This window comes from Erigeron canadensis, chromosome 5, assembly GCF_010389155.1.
Source record: "Erigeron canadensis isolate Cc75 chromosome 5, C_canadensis_v1, whole genome shotgun sequence".
NCBI lineage: Eukaryota > Viridiplantae > Streptophyta > Magnoliopsida > Asterales > Asteraceae > Erigeron > Erigeron canadensis.
In genome coordinates, this window is record NC_057765.1 from 7186135 (window position 1) to 7209311 (window position 23177).

Genomic DNA, 23177 nt, shown 5'->3' on the forward strand with positions numbered 1-23177 from the left:
TTCTATTCCTCTAATATTATAAACAATCATAAACAATCAGACAAATACATTTAACACAGTCACTTCTTTCTCATTCTACCTAATTACACACGCATATTAATTCCTCTATGTTTTTTTTTTTATTACATCACCGTTTAAGAAATTGAACTACTGTTTAATTCAAAACTATGGTAGAAAGATCATATTTTTGAAATCAAACAGAAAATAGGAAAAATAGGAAGAATAACAAAACCCCCCCTTTTCCCGATATTGCTCATCTTCACCAGATTTAAACTTTATTTTCAAAAATTAGTTTAATGGAAGAAAAACAAAAATAATTACAGAAAATTTGCATGGGTACATTTTATAGCTTCAGAAAAGCCTATGGTGCTCTCAAGGACTCCACCAAAGTTGGTTTTGCAAAGGTCAATAGCGGATTCAAAGTATGTACATTAATTGTAACACAAATATTTATTACAATTTCATTAAGATTGATTTGCTTCTAAATGCATGATACTAATTTTAATTTCTTTTTATAATTTGGATTAAATTGAAGGATTTGGACATCGCCATTGTGAAAGCTACAAATCACGATGAATGTCCTCCAAAAGAATGTCATGTTAGAAGTGAGTATTATATGTATATATGTCATGATCTTTATATGTTTATTTTCTTATGTTTATAAAACTTAAAAAATGGGAAATGTTAAAAATTTTCCATGTGTCTGATTTGTGTGTTGTTAATTTGTGTTTCATGCTAGAGATCTTTTCCGCGACATCCGTGGTTGTACCGCGAGCCGATGTTGCATATTGTATCCACACTCTTTTTAGGAGATTATCAAAGACGAAAAACTGGATTGTAAGGTCTTTATTTCTTCGGGGTCTGCTTGTAATTTTAACCATTAAGTGACTGAATTGGTAAAGTGACTGAATGGATAAATAGTGTCTGTACGGATTAAGTTAATACAATTATTTTTTGTCTATTAAGTTAAAAAAACAAATATCTTTGATGACTTAATGGATTAAATGTTTTTGATTAAGTCATGACATTTTTTTATTAAGACAGTTTACAAACACTACCTTAATTTGCTATACAAAAGTTGGTTGTAATAAACGTACGTACTGTCAATGTTAAGATGACTTCGACGTACGTCACTTTTGTGGCACCATTGGCAGCCTCTCGTCAGTTGTCACTTCTAATCACTTGTATGCTTTGCTGGTTAACTGGTGAACAAAGACGAGGTGGATAGGTCCTCCTTGTTGCAAAAATGACCTTAAAGATTTCCTATGGAATTTTGCATAGTGACAAGATATGCCATAGCAATGGAGGTTGACCAGTTGTGTGATATATATAGTCACTTATAGTTTTCATTTTTAACGGAAAAATTTCTTACGAAACATACATTACTCCAAAATAGTCCTAAGACGTCCGTGTCAGTGATACATATATTCCAAGAGGCAAGAGGCCAAGAGCCTCTACCAATTAAGTGGCTAATCCCAAGTTGACATAAAGCCACTTAAAGTAAGTAGACAAGAATAGACTTGTGTGTTCAATGATTTGCTTTTGGTTTATATGAAGGTTGCAATAAAGACATTGATAGTGTTTCATAGAATATTAAGGGAAGGCGATCCTTCCTTTAAAGAAGAGTTACTGAATTATTCGGAACGAAGACAAGTTTTTCAAGTCTCTAATTTCAAAGATGACTCGAGCCCTCTAGGTAATTATAAACATGAAACTCTATTCGTGAAATGTTAACCTGTATAATATTTATGTCTATTAACTAAATGATCTTGAAATTAAGCATGGGATTGCTCTGCGTGGGTTCGGACGTATGGAATATTTCTTGAAGAGCGTTTAGAGTGTTTTAGAATGTTAGGATACGACATCGAGTCAGAACGTATGACTAAACGTGCACCAGAAGTAGACCAGGTATGCCGCTTTTACCAAATTATCTGTTTCTTTTATGAACCACATCAGTAAGCTCATAAAATGGCTCTAAAAACAGATTGATGACAAAATATGTATCTGAAAAACTGCCTTCATCAAAATAGACATTTATAGTGATTGTTGGTTCAAAGAAAATAATCTTTTGTCACAAAAATGATAGAATTAACTGGCAATTACAATTTTGTGAAGGAGTATAGTAGAACTCGGCTCATAAGTTGTGACAAGCTACTAGAGCAATTACCTCAAATGCAGCAACTTCTCTTTCGTCTCATCGGATGTCAGGTAAGCGTTGAATATGCAGAGTTTCAACCTTGTTTCGGGTTTTCTTATGTATTTTTTACAAGTTTCAACCTTAAACTGAAATTTCTAATCAAGCGCAAAATATTAAATTGTAGCCTGAAGGAGCTGCTTACCACAACTATCTAGTTCAATATGCTTTAGCTTTAGTTCTCAAGGAAAGTTTCAAGATATATTGTTCCATCAATGATGGGATCATTAATCTTGTCGAATTGGTATACTTTTCTTACAAAGTTCTTACAATTTGCACCCTAATACGAAACCTAACCAACTTATAAAACTTATCCTAGTTCTTTGACATGCCTAAAGACGACGCTATAAAAGCTCTGAGTATCTACAAAAAGTCGTGGAAACAGGTATTTAACGACATCTATGAAACTAGAATGTATTCTTCCATTTTTTCCCCAATATCTCAACATCAAAACAATATATATCTTTTCACATCAATTTCAATATCTTTAGGCTGAATACCTTGCTGAGCTCTATGAATATTGCAGAAACTTGGATCTTGCAAGGAATTTCCAATTTCCAACATTGAAACAGGTATCTAAAAAACTAAGGAGTGAATCTAAAGTTGCAATTTTTTAGTGTTTCACACCAAACATGTTTGTAATCTCACTCATTTTTGAAACTTTTGTCATTCATAGCCGCCACCTTCATTCCTTGCAACGATGGAGGAATATATTAGAAAAGCTCCTTCAATAGGATCAGTTTCCATTAGAAGATTGGTACACATTATTTCAATTATATACCAAAAAGTGTATAGCTACTATTGGCTATATTGATTGAAATTTAAATTGAATCAGGAGTATGAGGCAATTGAAGATGAACAAAGTGAAGATTCTAACTCTCAAGAAAAGAATAATGAAAGACTCGAAGACAAGAAACCGTTGCTAATTGAGCCTGATCCTAAGCCTGAGCCCGAGTCTGTGCCTAAGAGAGAACAAGATATTTCAACATTTGTATCTCCCCCTAATGATAGCGATCTATTGGTAAGCCCCATTTTTGCGATTGGTAGCTACTTTTTGTACCCAAGTGGTAACTAATGAAGTTTATAAAATATGTGCAGGGAATGCAGCAAATGAATCCGAAAGCTCAAGAGTTAGACGAAAACAACGCGCTGGCTCTTTCCATCTTTCAGAATGGTATATGCTTATTTTAAGTATATAGATATAAAGACTAAAGAAACAAACATATAAAGTATAATATTGCAACTCTTTCGTAGGTTGTAATCCTAGATCATCGTCTATAGACTGGAGTGAAGTCGAAAAGAAACTAGGATGGGAGCATGCTCTTGTTGAGAATAACATCATCATCAATAACAAAACTTCACAAAACAATTTGGTTAGTTTTATCTATTTCTGATAAGGAAAAAATATTTGAAATTTAGGTAATTTTCTTTGAAATTGTCAACAAACTAATAAGTGATATCTTCAAAGAATCGTGAACTCACAATCTAGGAGCTTTTTGATGCTATATATCAAGCCAAAGTTCATTATGTGAATTAATATTGGGTTTTTATCTAGGTTGGTGGATTCGACAAGTTCTTGTTAGACAGTTTATACGAAAATGACGCAGCTCGAAAGCAAGTACAACTACACAATTCCGAACACCACACACATTACGGATATGATATGCAATATAATCCCCCGATGAATGTGCAAATGGTGGCGATGTTGCGCCATCAACAACAGATGACGATAAACCAACGGCAACAACATCAAAACCAATATTCACAGTTGTATCAACAACCATATCAGCAACAAAACATGTTAGTAACCTACAAAAACGGGCATTCTAGGACGGCTTCAAATCCTTTTGGAGATGGTTACTAGTATCCCCAAAGTAGCACATCATCTTATGGAAATCATGGGTTAATTTAGAACATATTTCTTTACAAGAAAGACTCAAAAACCATATGTAAAAAGGGTGAAAATGCACTCCTTGTTATACAATAGATGTTCCAGTTCTATAGGCTCATATTATATTAAAACCACCACACTTTTCTTTTTCAACCCAAGAACCAGATCTTTTATGTTCTTTCTTCTTGAGTGCCTGGATACATATGTTTAAACGGCTAGAATTGATGGCAAGTTGTTGGATTTTGCCAAAACTGCAGCCTTTTTGTTACCTTTTTCCCCGGCTATAACTTTCACACAAAATCCATGAGCTTTCTCACTTGCCCCGTGAAAGGCTTTGAATGACCTTTAAAAAACACATATTGATATAAGACTACATTGTTGTAAATTGTGATAATTCGTACATAAGAATGAACAACTATTTATACAGAGTTTATATGTCTAATTATAGAAACAAAATCGGTCTTGATTCTTTGTTTGTTGAGGAAGTCGATATCTTCTTATTTTAAGAAACGATATCTCCTTATTCCAGAATATGATGATTTGAGCTGATCTCATTATCTTCTAATTCTAACACTCCCCCTCAAGTTGAATAGTGGGATTTCCGATATTCAACTTAGATTGGTTTTGAGTTTGACTTGAAGTAACGCGTTCAGACATGGAAGCCTATGATTGATTATTGATCTACTGTCTTCTTCGGACATGGTAGTTTTTGATTTGAGCTACCACCTTCTTCAGACATGGTAGACTTGATTTGAGATACTGTTTTCAACATGGTAGTCTCAGAATTTTGTTTGTGAGATACCACCTTTGGACATGGCATCTTTTGGTTTGAGCTGCCGCCTTTAGACATGACAACCGTTGATTTTGAGCTATCGCCTTCAGACATGGAAGCTATTGGTTTTGAGCAACCGCCTTCCTCATGGTATCCTCCTTTTGTTTTATTGCTAAGCTACCGCCTTCGGGCATGGTAGCCTTTGGTTTGATTGACCAAGCCACTGTCGTTAGACAAGGTGGCTTGATTTATGTGGTGGTTTTAATATAATATGAGCCTATACCCCCCCCCCCCCTAAAAAAATATAGGAGGGTATCATGTGGTTTGTTTGGTTGGTTTGCTTGTTTTGGGGTTTTGATTTTGGTTTTTGATTTGAGCTATTGAGCTACCACCTTTTTGGACATAGTAACTTTTGGTTTTGAGCTACCGCCTTCCGACATGGTAGCTTTTGGTTTTTCCAATACTCCCCCTCAAGTTGGAAGGTTAAGATTACGAACTCCGAACTTGCCAAAGAATATTTCTTTCTCGAACACTTCCTTTTAAGTTGGAGGATTTGTTTTTCTTGCGGTCTCAAAGATTTGAACCCGTCATTTTTCTTTTCTTGTGGATTCAAAGAATCCGACCTTTTTTTTTCTTCTCTGTTGATCGATTTGACCAACTTTCTTTATGTGTTTTTTTTTCTTTTTTTTTTTCTTATCAACAGCTCTCACCTCCCTTTTTTTGATCTTTCCTTTTGATATAAAACCATAAAACCTCCTCCATTAATTTGGAGCAAATAATAATGGTTGAACACTTTGAACTTGCGGGGTACAACTTTTTCTTTAAAATCTCATATCTTAAATACCCACTGTAGGTTATATATCACAAACCCACGTGAAAGTATCTGCTGCCACTGTATGTATATGGAGTTTGGGTAAATATGAGCCAATAATTCCAAGGTTATCTTGAAGCCACAACCAAGGACTGTAGATTAAGCTCATAAATCTTAGCTTATGCTTAGTTTTTAAGTTATACTCGTATTATTTAGCATAATTATGTGTAATTCATGTAGTTTCTTATTGTTATGTATTGTTTTATATAAGTTTTTGTTTTTGAGGGTATAAGAGCATTGGGTATGGGGCATGGATGTCGACCCCGAACATGACATGGCATGTCAGAACCGGACAATTCTCCACCACGTGCCCATTCGGCGCCGGACCACCCTTTCTTGGTTCCATTGCTGATGCTCGGCGTCTCTTTACCTTCTTTCTTTTTTGGTTTCTATTGGAAATGAAAGAGGCCCAAGATAACATTTAATTGATATATAAAAACTCAAAAGAGATAGAAAACCCACCGGCATCTTATTTTACATAGGCGGTTGTTACATGCTCATAAGAAAAAGAAGAACTATGTGAGAGTGTAAGAGATATAGTAAAAGTATTAGCTTCATGCCTCATTATCTATATCTATACTACTCAATAAAGCAAACAATCTTTTTTTTTCTATAAACTTTTAAGCCTTTAAAATACCCATAATGTCCCTACATTTTCAAAAGCTTTTATTTATAATTAACGTATATACTTAAAATACTCTTAATTAAATAATTTACTAAATCTATCTCTCAACTCTTGAAAAAATTACTCTACCATTTTTATATTTATAACCACACCACCAATACATTTAATAGACTGAACAAGTTATACTCGATTTCTAAATTATTTTGGTTCTTGAAACTTCATATAACTCTAAAACTAAACTGAATCCTCGTTTAAAGTTCATACCTTTTAATTTTTGTTAAAAAGATTTGAACTAATATGATACAAGTTCAAAAACAAAACAAAACCATAATCAATATTAACTAACTTAAAATGTATTCACAATAAGTCTTAAGCATGAACCTCTTAGGTAAATATATTTGAGGTGACCACATATAATCTATGTAGTACCGAAACGAATACGGCAAAGGGGTATGAGAACGATACGGGAACGAGAAACGGTAAAACTAAAAATTGCAAGATACGAGTACGGCAACAAAAAAACATACAAATTTAAAATATATCAATTTTTTATAGAAATACTTGAGACTTCAGATATTATGTATAACTGTATATGTATAGTTGTATAATATGTGCTTGATCAGTTATCACTCATCGAATGTTTAGTTTTTAATAATTGGTTTTGAAATTAAAAAAATTAAATGTTGATAAAATTGTATATAATATAATCTGTTTGGAATACGAAAAGTCCATTAAACTCTAATATTAATTAGACTCAGTATGAAACTTCAAAAAAAAATTTCAGTATCTATGAAAAATTCATGGAAAAGTTTCACACGTGTTTCGTACACGAAAACGTTTCCATGAAGTTTTTGAAATGGGTACAGCTACTTATTTGGAGTTTCGGTGCATTATAACAATGTTTGAAATCGGTCACTAAGATATTTTAGTTAGGTTACTTACAACTCATTAAAAACTCGTTTAACTTTGAATAGAAAAAACTTTGTCCCTTAACTCGCATTTACCAAAATAAAAAATTTTTAAAATAAAAAAATGAACAAACATCTTAACCTTTTTAAGGAGGTAAATTGTAACTTTGTTACATATATACATCCATGTGATTGATATCTTATTATATCTGTATCTGTATATCTAACAAAAATCCCATTTCACACCCGAAATCGATCAACCAACAATCAATGGCACGTCTTCTCACACAAACCCTAATCCGATCACAATCAATCAATCAAACCCACCATCGATTCTTCTCAAGCCAAACACCAAAAACCCAACTCATAGAAATCGATCTTGACTCATCATCATCATCTTCATCGTCCGACACAGAAGTCGAGGTTTTAGGAATCCGAAAACTAGAAGATGCAATTCATAGTCTAATTGTCAAACAATCAAAACCAGATTGGATTCCTTTTGTTCCTGGCTCATCTTACTGGGTCCCACCCAGAATCCAACACAAGAAGATTTCTGCTATAAATGATGTTTTTAATGATGATGATAATGTTTTTGTTGGTGGGTCTGCGGCAGGAATTGTTGGTTTGCTTGCAAGATTTAATGAAAATAAAAAACAGCAGATGATCCTCAATGATGATGAATTCAGGCTTGTCTTGAATAAAGGCTGGCCTTCTTATTCTTACTTTGTTCAAGGTATATATATATATAATGTATATATGTGTATGTATATGTGTAGCTGTATATGTATATATGGATCTTGGTTTTGGTTATAATTCAAGTTGAAAATGTTTGGTAATTAAGGTTTTGGGATTTATTCAAGTTTTGAAATTTATATGAAAATTTCAGATTTTTTGCTTGAAAATGTTGAGTTTTTTGTGTAGGGAAACTGAATTTGGGTATCAAATGTTTGAGATTTATGTAAAGCTTTTGAGCTTTTTATGGAAAATGTTGCATTTTTGTACGAAAAATGTTGAATTTGGGTATAAAAATGTTGGGATTTATTATAAAGTTTTAAGCTTTTTTATTACAAGTATTAGGTTTGTGTCAAAATGTTGAAACTTTATATAAGAATGTTGAGGTATTGAAAGTGAATGGAGAATCTGATTAGGGCTATCATAGAATTGTTCATATGTATATGAAAATGTTAGAATAAAAGAAGTTATTTACTTTAAAGATAAGCAGTGCTTCTTTCTTTCCAAATAAGGCGATAGAGTTTTCTGGGGAGTGTTTATTAATGCTTATGTGCTAATAGAAATAATCAATAAACAGATGCTCACTTAAATTAGCAATCCTAAACGCGCCCTAAGTTACGGCTTCAAAGACAAAAAGAAAATGGAAATAAGTTACCGTTTTATGGATTAATGTATAAACATGTCAAATTTGCTGGATACAAAATAACCCAAATTGAGGTGAGGTTCGTATATTAATTTTCATATATTTGATTTACGAAATTAGTATTTCAAGATTATGATGCTTGAAATTCAGAACATGTGGTGCAGGTTTAATTTGTTTAATACCCTATAAAGTCTCCAGAGTTAAATCTAAGCTTTTAGGTTAATTGTTGGAAAAGTATTTTGTTTACGTACTTCGTAATACTGAGGGGCAGTTGGTAGAGGAGCCTTTCAAAAAGAAAGTTGGTAGAAGATGAAAGAGGCATGAGTTTTTGTATTCAGTCACTTCACAAGTTTTAGGTTTAGGTTCTTAGGTTGTGTTTAGTTGCAAAAAGTTTCTCTATTTTTCTACCTAATTTTTTTTCAGAATCATATATTTCTGTGTTTTGTTGAATAATACTACATGTTTTTTAAAAAAATTATTTTTTCTTTTTAGAAAATAGGACTTATCTATTTCTGGAAAGAATAATTGTTGAAAACTATAAAACACAGTTTTCCAAAGTTAAGTAAAAAATCAGAAAATGTTCTTTTTCTTTGAAATGTCTTTTTTAAAAGTCCAATTTCAATACTTGTTATTAAAATATTTGTGTTCTAAAATATTTGGATAAGTGTCACATTTTTCTACAACTAAGAAGTTTCTTACTTTTGGTAAGAGAAGATACTGATTCTCGAACATAGTGGGCATTGTTTATGACAATCTACTCCTTTGGATACGGGTGCTAGTTAGAATACGAAATGGACTGAACCAATGTGGTATAAGGATGATATACATTTACTTGAGCCAGACAACCTGAACTATATTATATAATAGCTTGATTGTTTTTTAATGGCTTACCAAGTGAGGGGACGGTGTTAGAGGAACTTTGCAGTGTCAATAATTAGATAATGAACTGTATCTGACTGAAAATCTTTTTCAAGCACAACTTCAAGAAGATTGCGGCTATGATGCTTTTTCTAACCAATACAAATTTATATTATCTATGGTTGATACATAGTTCAAAATTTAGAAAGGAACCGATAGACAACCAGTAAGTAGATTTTATTGAAATGGATAGAGAGAAGTATTTGAGCATGTCTTGTCTTTGTTCCTATAATGAGGATTATAGTACCAAAGCTAGAAACTGGGTATATGTGGAGGGATATTCTATTCATATAGTATCAATGATTGCACAAACTTTAAAAAGTAACAGGGGATAATGGGTACAACAGGGATACAAGTAATGTAACACATGAAATATCTAGATGCCAACACATTCATCAGTTGAATGAAGCTAAATGAAGTCAAAAACTTGATGTTAGTTATATGAATCCTGAATATAAATCAAACCAGATGGCGAAACAAGTTGAAGTTTTCTAATTTAACCTGTATAGCATGTGTAAATGATAAGGAAACCATGCACTATAGTGCGGATTTAGGCTCATAAATAAGAAACAGGTAAAAGTTTTCTATACATGAATGTCAAAGAAGGCTGAGTAACTATTGCCAATTTCTCTTGCCTGTTTTTCTTTCTTCGTCTCATTTTCTCATTCCCATCCTGGAGGTTTAATACTTAATCTCCCTATTCATTCCTATTCTTTGTATCATAGAGTTTATACCAAGTGATAGTAAATGTGGGACAACATTAATGTCAAGGAAAATAGCTTACCGAGAACAAGAATGGTGTTGGTCATATATCGTCATTGAGAGCTTGGTTTTAAAGAGCGCGCCCACTAGGAGCACCGAGGCGCAAACGGGACAAAATTTATGTTAAGGAAAATAGCTTACCGATAATAAGAATGGTGATGTTCATATATCGTCATTGAGAGTTTGGTTGTAAAAAGCTTACCCGCTAGGAGAACCGAGGCACAAGCCTTGGAGCTTTTTGGTACCCAAGGCACATAATGTACACAAAGCGAGCGCTTTTTGGGCTTTTTTTTGCAATTTGGATTAAGCCCAGGCGCTAAAACACGAGACCAACAATTTTTTAGGGATTTCAAAGGGATGGAAGAGACGTAAACGAAGCCCTTAATGATGGTGTTATGGTATTTTATGTCTTATAAATACTATATAAATAATGTACAGATTTTTGTGTATAAGTGTGTACCTCGTGTACGAAAAGCTCGCCCCTTTTGTGCGCCTATCACCTTTTAAAACAAAGATTGAGAGATGGTCTAGGTCCTTGGTTCCATTACTTTCTATGATATCTCTCAGTGACAGTTACCAAATTCTATAAATGCTGTTACCTATTATAGTTGCTTCAAATATGTCAGATTCATTAAATTCTCACGCACCACTTGGACTGGATTCTATAATATTGATAGTTCGCGTGGCTTTTAAAATCACAACCTCCTAAACCAATCTTGCGAGCTTCATTCATTATTAAAAAAGGGAAACTTTTATCATCTTAAAGTTATTTAGACATACAAGACTGAAATACGGTTAGGTCTAGGTGGTACGCGACTAGTTCAGCCGTAGAAGCTACTCGCTAGGTAAGTTGTGACGGTGTCAAGAAAATGATACCTCTAATTGTACTTTCTTTCTATCCACTTCATATTCTAAAAACGATTTAGATAAAAAAAGAAGGGAAAAAAGAGAATCCTGGTTATATTAGTTGTCAAATAGATACATATGCTATGGTCAAAAGTGAAACATTGGTTTTCTTGATGTGCTTTTAGAAAATCACTATGTGATACTAAATATAGTAAGGATAAGTTTAAAGTCGTTATTAATCGGAATTTGTGAGAGTGTGGCAAATTCGGATTATGTAAGGAGTTAATAGCTAAAATGACCAAAGAGAACAATTTTATGGGACAAAAAAAGCTTTTCAAATTTAGTTGAAAAAGGGAATAAATAGGTAGGTTTAACCATCGAAGAGTCAAATGTTGTATGCATATTGCATAGTTAATGTAAAAATAAGGGTAATGTGGGAACCCTAGCCCCGGTACCACAATTGAAAACTTAACATCCTATCCAATGAAGTGAAAGTCGTACTTTGCATTGGCCTGGTGGTCATGCTATTTAAAGTTTAAAGTTGTGTTGATGGAGGAAGTAAGGAACACAAAGCTATCATGGTCTTGTTGTACTTCTGTAGTTCTGTATCTGCTATTTCTAACCTTGCCATGTGAAAGTGAAAGTCGTACTTTGCATTGGTCTGGTGGTCATGCTATTGAAAATTTTAAAGTTGTGTAGATGGAGGAAGTGGAACACAAAGCTATCATGGTCTTGTTTGTACTTTTGTAGTTTTGTATCTGCTATTTCTAACCTTTCCGTGTGCTTACAGGCACATCAACAGTGCAATCCCCTCATGTAGAGATGGAAGCAGAGGTGGTTCAAAGCAAAGAGGAGAATGTCCCTGATACCAAGAATGAGGAAGGATGAACATGCATTAACCAGAAGTCCTGATCTTTCAAGTATGTTCACCCATTTACTTCTTAATAGAGGTGGCAAATCGGTTTGGTTGGGTATTAGGTCGTGATATGTCCTGGTTCAAACGTGTAATAGTTTTAGTACCTGAAACATACACTTTTGTCCAATACGAGTAATAGTCAAAGCTGTCAGACGTTTTTTTTTTAATAGAAAGATATATACGTATCTTACCACAGATACACGAGCTCTTGGTTGCATCTTTGAAATAATCGATTTAGGATTGAAAATACATTTTCTGCAACTTTCAACTTGCTAGACCCTTTTTGAGTTTATTTAGTTCAACCATTTGAGATAAAACATCATCTAAATCAATCAATGGGCAAGTCTTGGTTGAAAGTACGGGTGATCAAAATGTGGGCCAACCCGTGAAACCCGTTTAACTGGTCTGGAAAAAGCCCAAACCCGAGGTAGTCTGTTAAACTACGGTCCAGTCTATGGGTTTGAGTTTTATAGAGAAACGGGTTGTGGGCCGGGCCCAGTCCAACCCTAAAATCCGCAAACCCGCTATGAATTGTACAATCTTATTTGGTTTAGGACTAATATCTACGCCAATGCTACCTAAAGTAAATTATATACAAATTTGTTATATTGTAATTTCTTTGCTAATTGTTACACCTAGGGGTGATCATGGGCCAAAACCCGGCCCGGACGCGTGATGCACCGGTCCACACCACAACCCGCAAATTACAAGAAATATGACCCGAGGACCGGCTCATGTTATACCAGCTTGGGTCGGTCCGGTTTTGAAGATAGGGTCGGTTAACCCGTCTTTGGCCCCAGAACCCAAACAAATAATGAAATATATCAAGTTGCCCGGGTCTTGTTCTATAATATATGTGGAAAACAATACAAGTAAATTGGTCAAAGTTATTTTGTGTTGAACAACTTATATAAAGTCTAATACAAACTAAGTATGGTTGTTATTTCATTATCCTTGTAACATTTTAAAGAATTGTGTGTCATGTGAGTATCTAGCGGTAGCAATGCATGGTATATCAAGATCAAACAAATTTTATTTCTTCAAAGCTTCAGTATTATGATACTTGTTAAAGATATTATGAAGATTGATCATACAACTTGTGCTCAACTAGGACCATATTCTACTTAGATTCAAACCATTCATACACATAACCAGTGAATAATTCTTGTCTTTTTTCTTCCTAAAATGTAACTTTTTTATATATGTTCGATCTTGATGTTCACATGCATTGCTATCGCATCAATTTTATAAATTGTTACAAAGATAATGAGATAACAACAGTACTTTGTATTAGACTATTATATATGTTGAACAGAACAACGCGATGGGTTGTTTTTCACATATATTATCGAACAAGACCTGAGGAACTTGACTATTTTTCATTATTTGTTCGGGTTATCGGGCCTAGAACGGGATAGCTAGTCTTACTTCAAAATCTGACCGAACCCAACCCGGTAAAACATGGCAGGTTCCCGGGTCACATTTTTTTAATTTGCGGGTTGCGGGTCTCGTCCGGTCCATCGGCGGGTTTTGGACCATAATCACTCTTAGTTGCACTGTCACCTCTACGTATGATGTATTATTGTTAGTGTGTTTAATTGACTTTTCATTGGACACTACAGGCTGGCTTCCTGTTGTAGATATTTATAGCCTAAAATGCCAAGCTGTGGGTCGAAGAAGGGGAAGCAAAACTTGTTTGTACAGTTAAGCCTTACGTGGTGTGGATTGCACGGAGGCTGAGGTAGATCGCTCTAGTTCCTTCTCAACTTAATTCAAGGCCCAAGGATCAGCCGGTTCTTGCTTTTTCTCTGTTCTTATAACATTATCATAAGCTGCAAGCTTTAGTTGGTTTCTTCTGTTATGACCTTCCTAATAATAAAAAAAATATATCATATTTGTATGCGTACGATACCCGCAGTATCCATTTCTTAAACTATATGTTGTGACCGTTGCATGGTTCAAACCTTCACTGCCTTTATGATGACATCTATTTGTGCTTAGGTTGTATGCAATGGTTGGAATAGCTACATGATTTCACACCAGGTTTTTATCAATGCATACTTCCAATTTTATGGGAATAGTTGTATGATTTGATTGAATGAACTCCCTCATAAGTTATATAGCAGAATGAAGACAGGTCAATCGCTCTGTAAATCATTTGATTTTTCTATTTTCTCTTTTTTTCTTGAACACCTTTTTATGCATTATTTCTCTTGTAAAAGATGTCACCTTAAAACACCTCTCAATCTTGAAACTTTTAAAAACCAAGTGAAATTAACCAAAACAGATTGACATTATAAATCTTAAAGCCTTTGAACACAGACCTTCAACTTCTGCAATTTATGAAGAGTATTTTTAGGTTTTTTTTTTTTTTGAAAGCACTGGTAATTTGACTCAGCAGCATTAAATCTTCATCGTTCGGTAGAGATTGATCACGTTACCAGCACAGTCAATCCGAGGACATTGCTTCCACTGCATAGCTATATCAATGTATAGGACACAAGAGACCTGAGCTAACCTGGTAGGCTGGTACTATAGATTTGATCACGATCTGTTTGATAAAGTGAGGTCATTTTTTGCTTTATGCACATCAACCGGACCAAGGATAGGAACCCTATTATAAATGACCTCTTTTCAAGTTATAAACGCACCGGAGCCTGTCCTTATCCTCGTGTCCCTGATTGTTTTTAATAGTATGTCTATTGTTTCGGTATCCATACCACTGTAGAGGTGGTTATATACAAATCCAACTTCATCATATACATCAACTATATGATCGTATTTTCCAACCGGCTCTTTGGAAACATTAAGCAACCAAAATTATATAGCCACTCGATGCGGCGGTGTAGTGACGCTGGCGGTGGTGATGGTGACGGTGACGAATGGTGGTGGTGTATGTTGGTATCGACGGCAGTGGCGACGATTGGTAGTGATGATGGCGACGAGTAGTGTAGCTTATTTATGTAAAATAAATAGTGTAGCAATTTTAGAAGTTAATGGTAGATGTTATAAATTAATTTATTAAGATATAGGTATTTTAATTATATATTATACGTATTTCAAGTGGAGATATTTAAAATAATAGAAAGAACATTCTAGAGTTATCAAGAAGTTAAGAAACTTAATAATGTTGTATATAGGATATGGATTCTAAAAGAAGATTCTCAACGACAAAAGGTATAAAAGGTTTGTTTTGATTTTTTATTTTGGCTTGTTTTTTTAATTTTTTTTGTTTTCGTTCTTTTTAAATTAACTCATTTAAAAAAAGTTGAAAAGAATTTTTAATCCGAGTTATTGAGCTATACATATAAGGGTACAATACGAATTTTGCCTTTTAGGGTATTAATGTAGTTGGTGACGGGATACATATAGAAAATGATAGGTCATAAGGGTGATCGGTAATTAGGTTATTTGTTTAATGGGCTCCGCCCTTAACGTTTATGGCTCACCATAGACAATGCTAAGATCCAAGTTATTTAAAAATTATGTATAGGATATTCTTAGGGATATCATTGGTTGGGAAATAATGTCAAAGATACCATTGGTTAGAATATTCAAGAATTCTGGCTGGCACGATGCATGATAGATTCATGGTCGATTAGATCTTGAAAAATGTCAAAGATTCCATTTTACATAAATACATCGTATTGAATTTTTTTTTTTTTTTGAGATACTTGTCTTCACAAAGTTTTTTAAAAGTTAATGTGAAATGGACTCAAAGCGCATGTAATATCTTCAAATGATTGAATGTTATACTGCCGGCCGTTTATACACCAACTAAATTGCTAATTCTATGATGTATACATCAGATTTTAGTCCAATGTATATATACACAATTATGTAATCAAAATAAAGAAGTTAACATTTTTAAAATGCGAGGCCTTTGAATACTTGGGACCTAAATCTCTTGCTTCACTTGTTGTCGTTTTAAGAAAATAAAAAAATTAAACAAAATACTTGATCAGTTATATCTTAAATTAAATCAAACTGTAGATTTTTTTTAAAATAGTTAAATATATATCAAGCGAAAAAGAATAGAAATTAAGTGTTGATGACGTTAATTAGGGAGAGATATTGTCATTGTCAACATTATATATCGTCCACGAAGATCAAACAAAAAGTCATTTTACGTTGATTTCTCTGAACAATAACAAAAATCCATACATACATAGACATATATACATACATACATAACAAAAGAAACTTCATTTTAAGAAGGCCTTAAAAGACAAAATTAAACTAAAACATTATCAACAATAATAAATTAAAAATACCTAAAATATTATCAACAATTATATAAGTTTTCATAACTTATGTCTTATGACTAATCACCTAGAATTAACATTGCTCTAAATTTTTTGATTAAATTAACATTACTCTTAATTCAATGCCTTAAAGAGTGGAGTTGTGATTAATACTATGTAAAAACTTGATTAATGTTTGTAGTGAAGATCTTACTCGAAAACCAAACCATCATTTATGATCCGTAATAGATATATAATAATAATAATAATAATAATAATAATATAGATAAATATAAGATTTTAGACCCGTGTCCAACACTGGATATGAGATTTACGATATTATCAATATTAGGTTTTCATATATTTAAGTCATAAAAGCTTATAATTTTGAAAATATACGGTTTCAAGTGTTATATTTTGCATGTTGTAGTACCATAATCACATGCTCGTCACTTTCATTATTAGCTGAGACATATTGATGGAATTGTTTGTCGCAATCATTCCACAAGGCACATGCTATAATTATTTCTCTCTCATAGAATTTTTTGAAACCAGTTTTACTCATAATGTGATATTATTATGAAAAATAATTAAAAATTAAAATATAAACATACTTGTGATCCTGTAGTTAACATTTAAGTATATGTATTTGATCATGATGCAGGTCTATAACACGAATAGATTTATTTCCAATCATCTGTTCTACGATAATTAGATTAAAATTATGATTGTTTTCATATTCTTTGATAAAAATTAGGACTCTTGATTTGAGTAACAATTGTAACTTTAAACATTAATACACAAAGCTAATATATAAAAAAAGGATAAAATTATGTACTTCTTTTATTGAAAGATTATGTTGAAATTTTTTTAATTAATTAATAATTAATTAAATGATTGTAAATTTTAAAAAATTCTCTTAAGTTGATTTCTAAAAATAAATATAAATTAAGTATTCATGGTTAAAAAGTATAAATTATTGATGGAAAATAAAAAAATATAAATTAATGAGATTTTTTTTACAAATTAACATAAATAATAATATAATAATATATTTGGATAATGATTATTAGAATTTTTAATTTTTAATTTATCTATATGATGACATATATAAGCGAGAGTTAATTTGATAAAATCGAATAATTTGATTAGTTAGTAAGTCATTAGTTCAACTATTTTATACTAAGATGATTAATGAAGTTGATGAAGCATATTGATAAGGTATTTAACTTTAAAAGATTATATTTAGGTTAAGTCGTGTTCTCCACATTTGTAAAGGCTAAGTGGAGTCATCACATGCATTCTTGTAATTTAAGAATAGGTTAAAAATATGGGTGAGATTACGTGAATTCATTTAACTCCCTCTCGAGAAATAAAATACAAATTAAGTAGCTAGCAATATTTATGTGTAGCGCCAAGGTAACATGAAATATATTTTTTAGACAAATGTGATGTTCCTCTTTTGTCTACTAATGTTTAGGACAATCTTACTACCAGAGAATCTCTCTGGCTCGAAGAAATACATACACTCGTATCATTTATTAACTTAAACTTTTGTTACGAATAATGATGACTCTTTTAAGACGTTTTATTAATTAGGGGTAATTGCATAAAATTGGTGATATGCATGACATCTCTAGCTAGCTGATTTACACAACAAAAAATTATTTCATGTACCACAAGAAACAATTTTTATAACGAACCGTAAAGGTATTTTAAACAATAATTGTTAATTTTTATAACAAAAATAATTGTTGTGCATGGATAAATATGATAGTAACATTTCCTATCGTTAATTAATGTTCGCCTAATTCGCAACACCTTTTAAAATGTTATAATTTTTTCGTTTGATAGTCAATATATCACTTAATTCATTTATACGATAGTTTTAAGTTTAAAAGATGATTAATGGGCGTGAAAGAAAGTTTGAATGCGTCAAGATGAGGTAGAGCGCTGCGGAGGTGTTAATTTTATTTTCTATAAATGAGAAAAAAATAAATTCGTATATTTAAAAAATTCATATAAATCTTTTTAAAGACGTTTGGCATGAATCTAAAACACCAGGATATATGGAGTTTTTTTTTCAAGCTGAATGAATTCATTTTAAGGTTCTCTATGAGGATTTCTAAATTTAAAAATACAAAAAAAAAAAAAAAAACCAAGTAAAGTAAGATTTTTATCTTTTTAATAATCTATACTATCTATATAAACAAACTAATAACACTTTCAAATGATGTATGACATACAACATGAACATCAAGTTTAAGGATGATCTCATGCCAAGATTAAATATGATCTTATGTTTTTTCTAACCATAATGTGAATCTTAATTATATTGATTCTGAAATTAATAATCAGCAAAGAAATGAACATATGAATCAGTTAAACGTTTGAATAAGCATTTAAGGGTGATGATCTGTTTTTAAGCCGTATATTACCAAAATATATTTCATAATAATATAAAATACAATATTTTATTGAAAACATATTTGATGATTTACAACCAAATACGGTCATAATTAAGGATGACCAACACCAAACTCCTAGTGTTACATGAGATATATAATATCTTATATATATTTTTTTTCTAAATAACAAGTTTAATCTACTTCAAATTACAATATTTGATACTTGATTTTGACTATAAAAGACAAAAGCATGGACTAACCCGGATCCTCATATTGACCCACGTATAGTACATATATCATTTTTCACTTTTTAACTCTTTAATTTCTTTCTTAATTTATTCAATTTTCTTTATAAAAATCTACAAATCACATGCAGTACAAACGATTACTCTTTATGCAATTACAATGAATATCGTATAGTATATTCTAAAAAAGAAGGAAAAACTACAACCAATTAAATTAAAATAGTATATTTCCCATTTGGAAAAAGTAAACGAAGTCACATGATACGTACTATAATAAGTGAATTCTCCTTATATAATCTCCATATACACGAGAAGTCTACTCTCCAAACTTTCAATCCTCCACTCCGATCAATTAAACATGGCTACTTCCGTCTTGCCATCGGCCTACCAAACGTCGGCGTCGGCCCCAGACTGGCTCAACAAAGGCGACAACGCATGGCAAATGATCTCGGCCACCCTTGTAGGACTCATGAGTGTACCGGGCCTTGTTATACTTTATGGAAGCATAGTTAAGAAAAAATGGGCAGTTAACTCGGCTTTCATGGCTCTTTACGCCTTCTCAGCCGTCATCATTTGTTGGGTTACGTGGGCTTATAAGATGTCGTTCGGCGAGAAGCTACTACCCTTTTGGGGCAGAGCCGGCCCGGCCCTTGGTCAGAAGTTTCTTATTAAGCAGGCTGCCTTGCCGGCCTCTGCTCACTACTACCAAAATGGAACCGTATGTATTTTCGATCATATCCTTCTTAATTAATTAAAACATTTTTCATGTTTGACATATAATATATAATAATTAATAATATAACAATAATGATATTTTGATTGTTACGTTTAAGTAACATGAACCATCGCCATCAAGTAGTTAATTAAAATGTATTTTTAACTGATCATCATATATACACGGCTAGATATTTAGTGAGGAGCGTTCATTGTAAAACTAAACTTATCGTAAATTAATTAAAAAGATTGAGCCGGTCATATGTGACAGTTGTGCATGTATCTACTTAAAATCTGTCACATGTTATTATCAGAATTTTTATACAATGTTTTACAATTCGAATGTTTTATTTAAACTAGAGTTATGTTTCATATAACTTTGCTGCAAAGTCATATGAAATTAAAATTGGTGTGTTGTTTTCTCGAATATGTTTAATAAAATATAATGTATTTTTGCCAAAACTTAATATCTGAAGCGGGCTATGTGCCATTGTGCCTACATACGGATCCAAAAATTGCCAATTACAATAATTGATAATTGTATATTACTAATTAGAAAAGATATTCGTACCACAGATTTAATAAATCTAATACTGTACAAGTTACTAAAACAAGTGTGTGGTAGATTTATCAAAACTTGTGGTACGAATATCACTTCTCATTACTAAAGGGTAATTGAATGAAAATTTTATTTATGGATATTTTTGTTATGTTTTTTCCAGACCATCGAACTTTTTTATTCCCTTTCGACTTATTAAAACTTTGATGTTTGTCCTTCTTTGTAATTTTGTTATCAAAACGATGTGGTTTTGGTAAAAAAAAAAAAAAAGAAAAAAATTATGGAAACACATATTAGAGTTACAATGACTGAGAAGAAATATTTGAAAAGTACGATACCTTGAAAGTGACAAAAGAAAAAATGCGATGATCTTGAAGAAACAAAAATGATTCAATGGTCTGAAAAAAACAAATCAAAAAGTGCATAGGAATTCTAGACAAATAACTCCATATTACTCAATTAAGTAGTTGTTTAGTTTGGGTTTGTTTGACAAGTTACAAATAAAAAACGTGTAGATGATACACTTATATTTTCAAATTTACAATAATGTAGCTTGAAACGGGAATGATCACGCCTTTCTATCCAATGGCGTCGATGGTGTGGTTTCAATGCGTGTTTGCAGCAATAGCATTAATCTTGTTGGCAGGATCTTTGCTTGGAAGGATGAATATCAAGGCTTGGATGGCTTTCGTGCCATTGTGGCTAACATTCTCGTATACAGTCGGGGCGTTTAGCTTGTGGGGTGGCGGTTTCTTGTTTCATTGGGGTGTTATGGACTATTCGGGTGGTTATGTCATTCATCTGTCTTCAGGAGTTGCTGGTTTTACTGCTGCTTATTGGGTTAGTATTCATTTTTATGTCTTATTCTGTTTGTATATTTTTGTATCCAGAACAACCACAACGTTATTTACTAAACAAACTACACACTACATATATATGTTTCAGAAACATTATAATACGAATATTTTGAATCAGATGTATGCAGTCTAATCCGGTTATCTTGTGTGATTGATTCCTAATATTTTGAATCAGATATTATGTAATGAAATTCAAATCTATGTCATCTTATTGAGGACATTATGTTCCACTAGTTCACTTCGTTGGTGGTTGATTTTATACTTTTATAACAAGTAATATTTTAAGTTTACAGTTGTATTTAAATGATGTTATAAACATATACCTGATAAACTAAACCCTATAGGCTATAGTATTAGTTTAGATGCTAATCTGAACATTTAATTAACATTTTTTTTACATTGACTTTTTATCTTTAGGCTGTAGTATCAAATAAGTTCCTATAATTGAGGAGCTTCCATAGGGTTTAGGGAATCATAATTAAATTAAATTATGAATATATTTGTGCTCTAATCTGTTGTGTCACCATTGACATCTTTATATAGGACGTAATTATTGATTAGTTACTTGGATTTTACATAACTTATCAGATTCTCTTTCTTAGTTAACAGACAAGACATCATTATTTCCGCTCCATATAATTTGGGTTATAAAATAGTAAAATACAATAACAGCTAAATTTCTATCCAGATAAAAAAACAAAAAGCGGGATAAATTAAAATATATGTTATTTCTATCCAGATTTAGGAATCATTACTCAAGCTAGCTAGAATGAACAATTTTAACTCGATTGTAAGAAAATATTGAAGGAATCATTTCTCAAGCTAAGTATGTGTGTTCAAGAATCTTAAACTTAACAGATATGTATAAAACTGATTCCCAGGTAGGACCAAGATTGAAAGTCGACAGAGAAAGGTTTCCACCAAACAATGTATTGATGACATTGGCCGGAGCAGGGCTGTTATGGATGGGTTGGGCTGGCTTCAACGGCGGAGATCCATACACTGCCAACATTGACTCCTCCATGGCCGTTCTTAACACCAACATCTGTGCTGCCACTAGTCTCCTCGTCTGGACCTGGCTCGATGTCATTTTCTTTGGTAAACCATCAGTCATTGGTGCTGTTCAAGGCATGATTACTGGACTAGTTTGTATCACCCCTGGAGCGGGTCTTGTTCAAGGATGGGCTGCTATCGTTATGGGGGTTCTATCTGGGAGTGTTCCGTGGTTCACCATGATGGTGGTTCACAAGAAATGGACGTTGCTGCAAAAAGTTGATGACACCCTTGGCGTAGTTCACACCCATGCAGTGGCGGGATACCTTGGAGGCATTCTTACGGGTGTATTTGCTGAGCCCACTCTTTGCTCACTCTTTTTACCAGTGACGAACTCACGGGGTGGTGTGTATGGTGGTTCAGGTGGCGTGCAGGTACTGAAACAGATGGTTGGTGGAGCGTTTATTATTGGATGGAACATAGTGGCTACGTCGATAATCTGTATAGTGATTGGTCTTGTAATACCTCTACGGATGTCTGATGAGCAGTTGTTGATTGGAGATGATGCTGTTCATGGCGAGGAGGCGTATGCATTGTGGGGAGATGGGGAGAAGTATGATGGGACAAAACACGGAATGTATTCTGATGACACGACACACCACCGGCAGGCAAGCGGAGCTACCCAGGTTCTTTAAAGCCATGGATCAACACAAGACGACGTTAATTACAATCATTGTTGTATGTAATATGCTTGACATGGTCTCTCTCATGTGTATGTGTTTGTAAGTAAGAGAACCCACATTTTATTATGAAATTGCATTGCGTAGTGGTTCAAGGATATAAACTTGATACAGATAACCAAAAATTATGCGTGCATAATTTGGTTGTTCAGCCAGTCAGGTAACATATGCGAAAATAATTTTCACCATACCAAACAGCCCAGTTCCAAATGTACTAAACTAGTAAGTCAATTCAATTCTTCCGAAAACTTTCAACCTGCCATATGGATTTGGTTTGTCGGTTCACACAATTTGCTTTTCAAGAAGACGTAAGATCAAGATTACCTAACTTACAACAAG

The 23177-nt window shown here is 32.9% G+C and overlaps 3 protein-coding genes across 3 annotated transcripts; all 3 read left to right on the forward strand.

Annotated features, from left to right (window-relative positions):
• Positions 1-332: 332 nt before the first annotated feature.
• On the forward strand, positions 333-4058 carry LOC122601105 (putative clathrin assembly protein At5g57200). The gene is made up of 14 exons (XM_043773876.1): positions 333-422; positions 536-605; positions 740-837; positions 1558-1696; positions 1781-1888; positions 2087-2208; positions 2322-2438; positions 2514-2579; positions 2686-2766; positions 2871-2951; positions 3030-3215; positions 3293-3368; positions 3449-3567; positions 3750-4058. The coding sequence occupies exons 1-14, from the start codon at positions 333-335 to the stop codon at positions 4056-4058; spliced, it is 1662 nt and encodes a 553-aa protein (XP_043629811.1).
• A 3395-nt stretch (positions 4059-7453) lies between these two features.
• LOC122599820 lies at positions 7454-14041 on the forward strand. The gene is made up of 3 exons (XM_043772405.1): positions 7454-7994; positions 11953-12082; positions 13701-14041. The coding sequence occupies exons 1-2, from the start codon at positions 7532-7534 to the stop codon at positions 12048-12050; spliced, it is 561 nt and encodes a 186-aa protein (XP_043628340.1). The 5' UTR covers positions 7454-7531; the 3' UTR covers positions 12051-12082; positions 13701-14041.
• A 5256-nt stretch (positions 14042-19297) lies between these two features.
• On the forward strand, positions 19298-23095 carry LOC122599016 (ammonium transporter 3 member 1-like). Its single transcript, XM_043771463.1, has 3 exons — positions 19298-19693; positions 20801-21088; positions 21987-23095. The coding sequence occupies exons 1-3, from the start codon at positions 19334-19336 to the stop codon at positions 22791-22793; spliced, it is 1455 nt and encodes a 484-aa protein (XP_043627398.1). The 5' UTR covers positions 19298-19333; the 3' UTR covers positions 22794-23095.
• Positions 23096-23177: the final 82 nt, after the last annotated feature.

Coding starts and splice junctions, on each gene's coding strand:
- LOC122601105 (XM_043773876.1), top strand. CDS start 333: ATGGGTACATTTTATAGCTTCAGAAAAGCCTATGGTGCTCTCAAGGAC. Junction 838..1,557: donor CAAAGACGAAAAACTGGATT/GTAAGGTCTTTA, acceptor GTTTATATGAAG/GTTGCAATAAAGACATTGAT. Junction 2,767..2,870: donor AATTTCCAACATTGAAACAG/GTATCTAAAAAA, acceptor TGTCATTCATAG/CCGCCACCTTCATTCCTTGC.
- LOC122599016 (XM_043771463.1), top strand. CDS start 19,334: ATGGCTACTTCCGTCTTGCCATCGGCCTACCAAACGTCGGCGTCGGCC. Junction 19,694..20,800: donor ACTACTACCAAAATGGAACC/GTATGTATTTTC, acceptor ACAATAATGTAG/CTTGAAACGGGAATGATCAC. Junction 21,089..21,986: donor GTTTTACTGCTGCTTATTGG/GTTAGTATTCAT, acceptor ACTGATTCCCAG/GTAGGACCAAGATTGAAAGT.
- LOC122599820 (XM_043772405.1), top strand. CDS start 7,532: ATGGCACGTCTTCTCACACAAACCCTAATCCGATCACAATCAATCAAT. Junction 7,995..11,952: donor TTATTCTTACTTTGTTCAAG/GTATATATATAT, acceptor GTGTGCTTACAG/GCACATCAACAGTGCAATCC.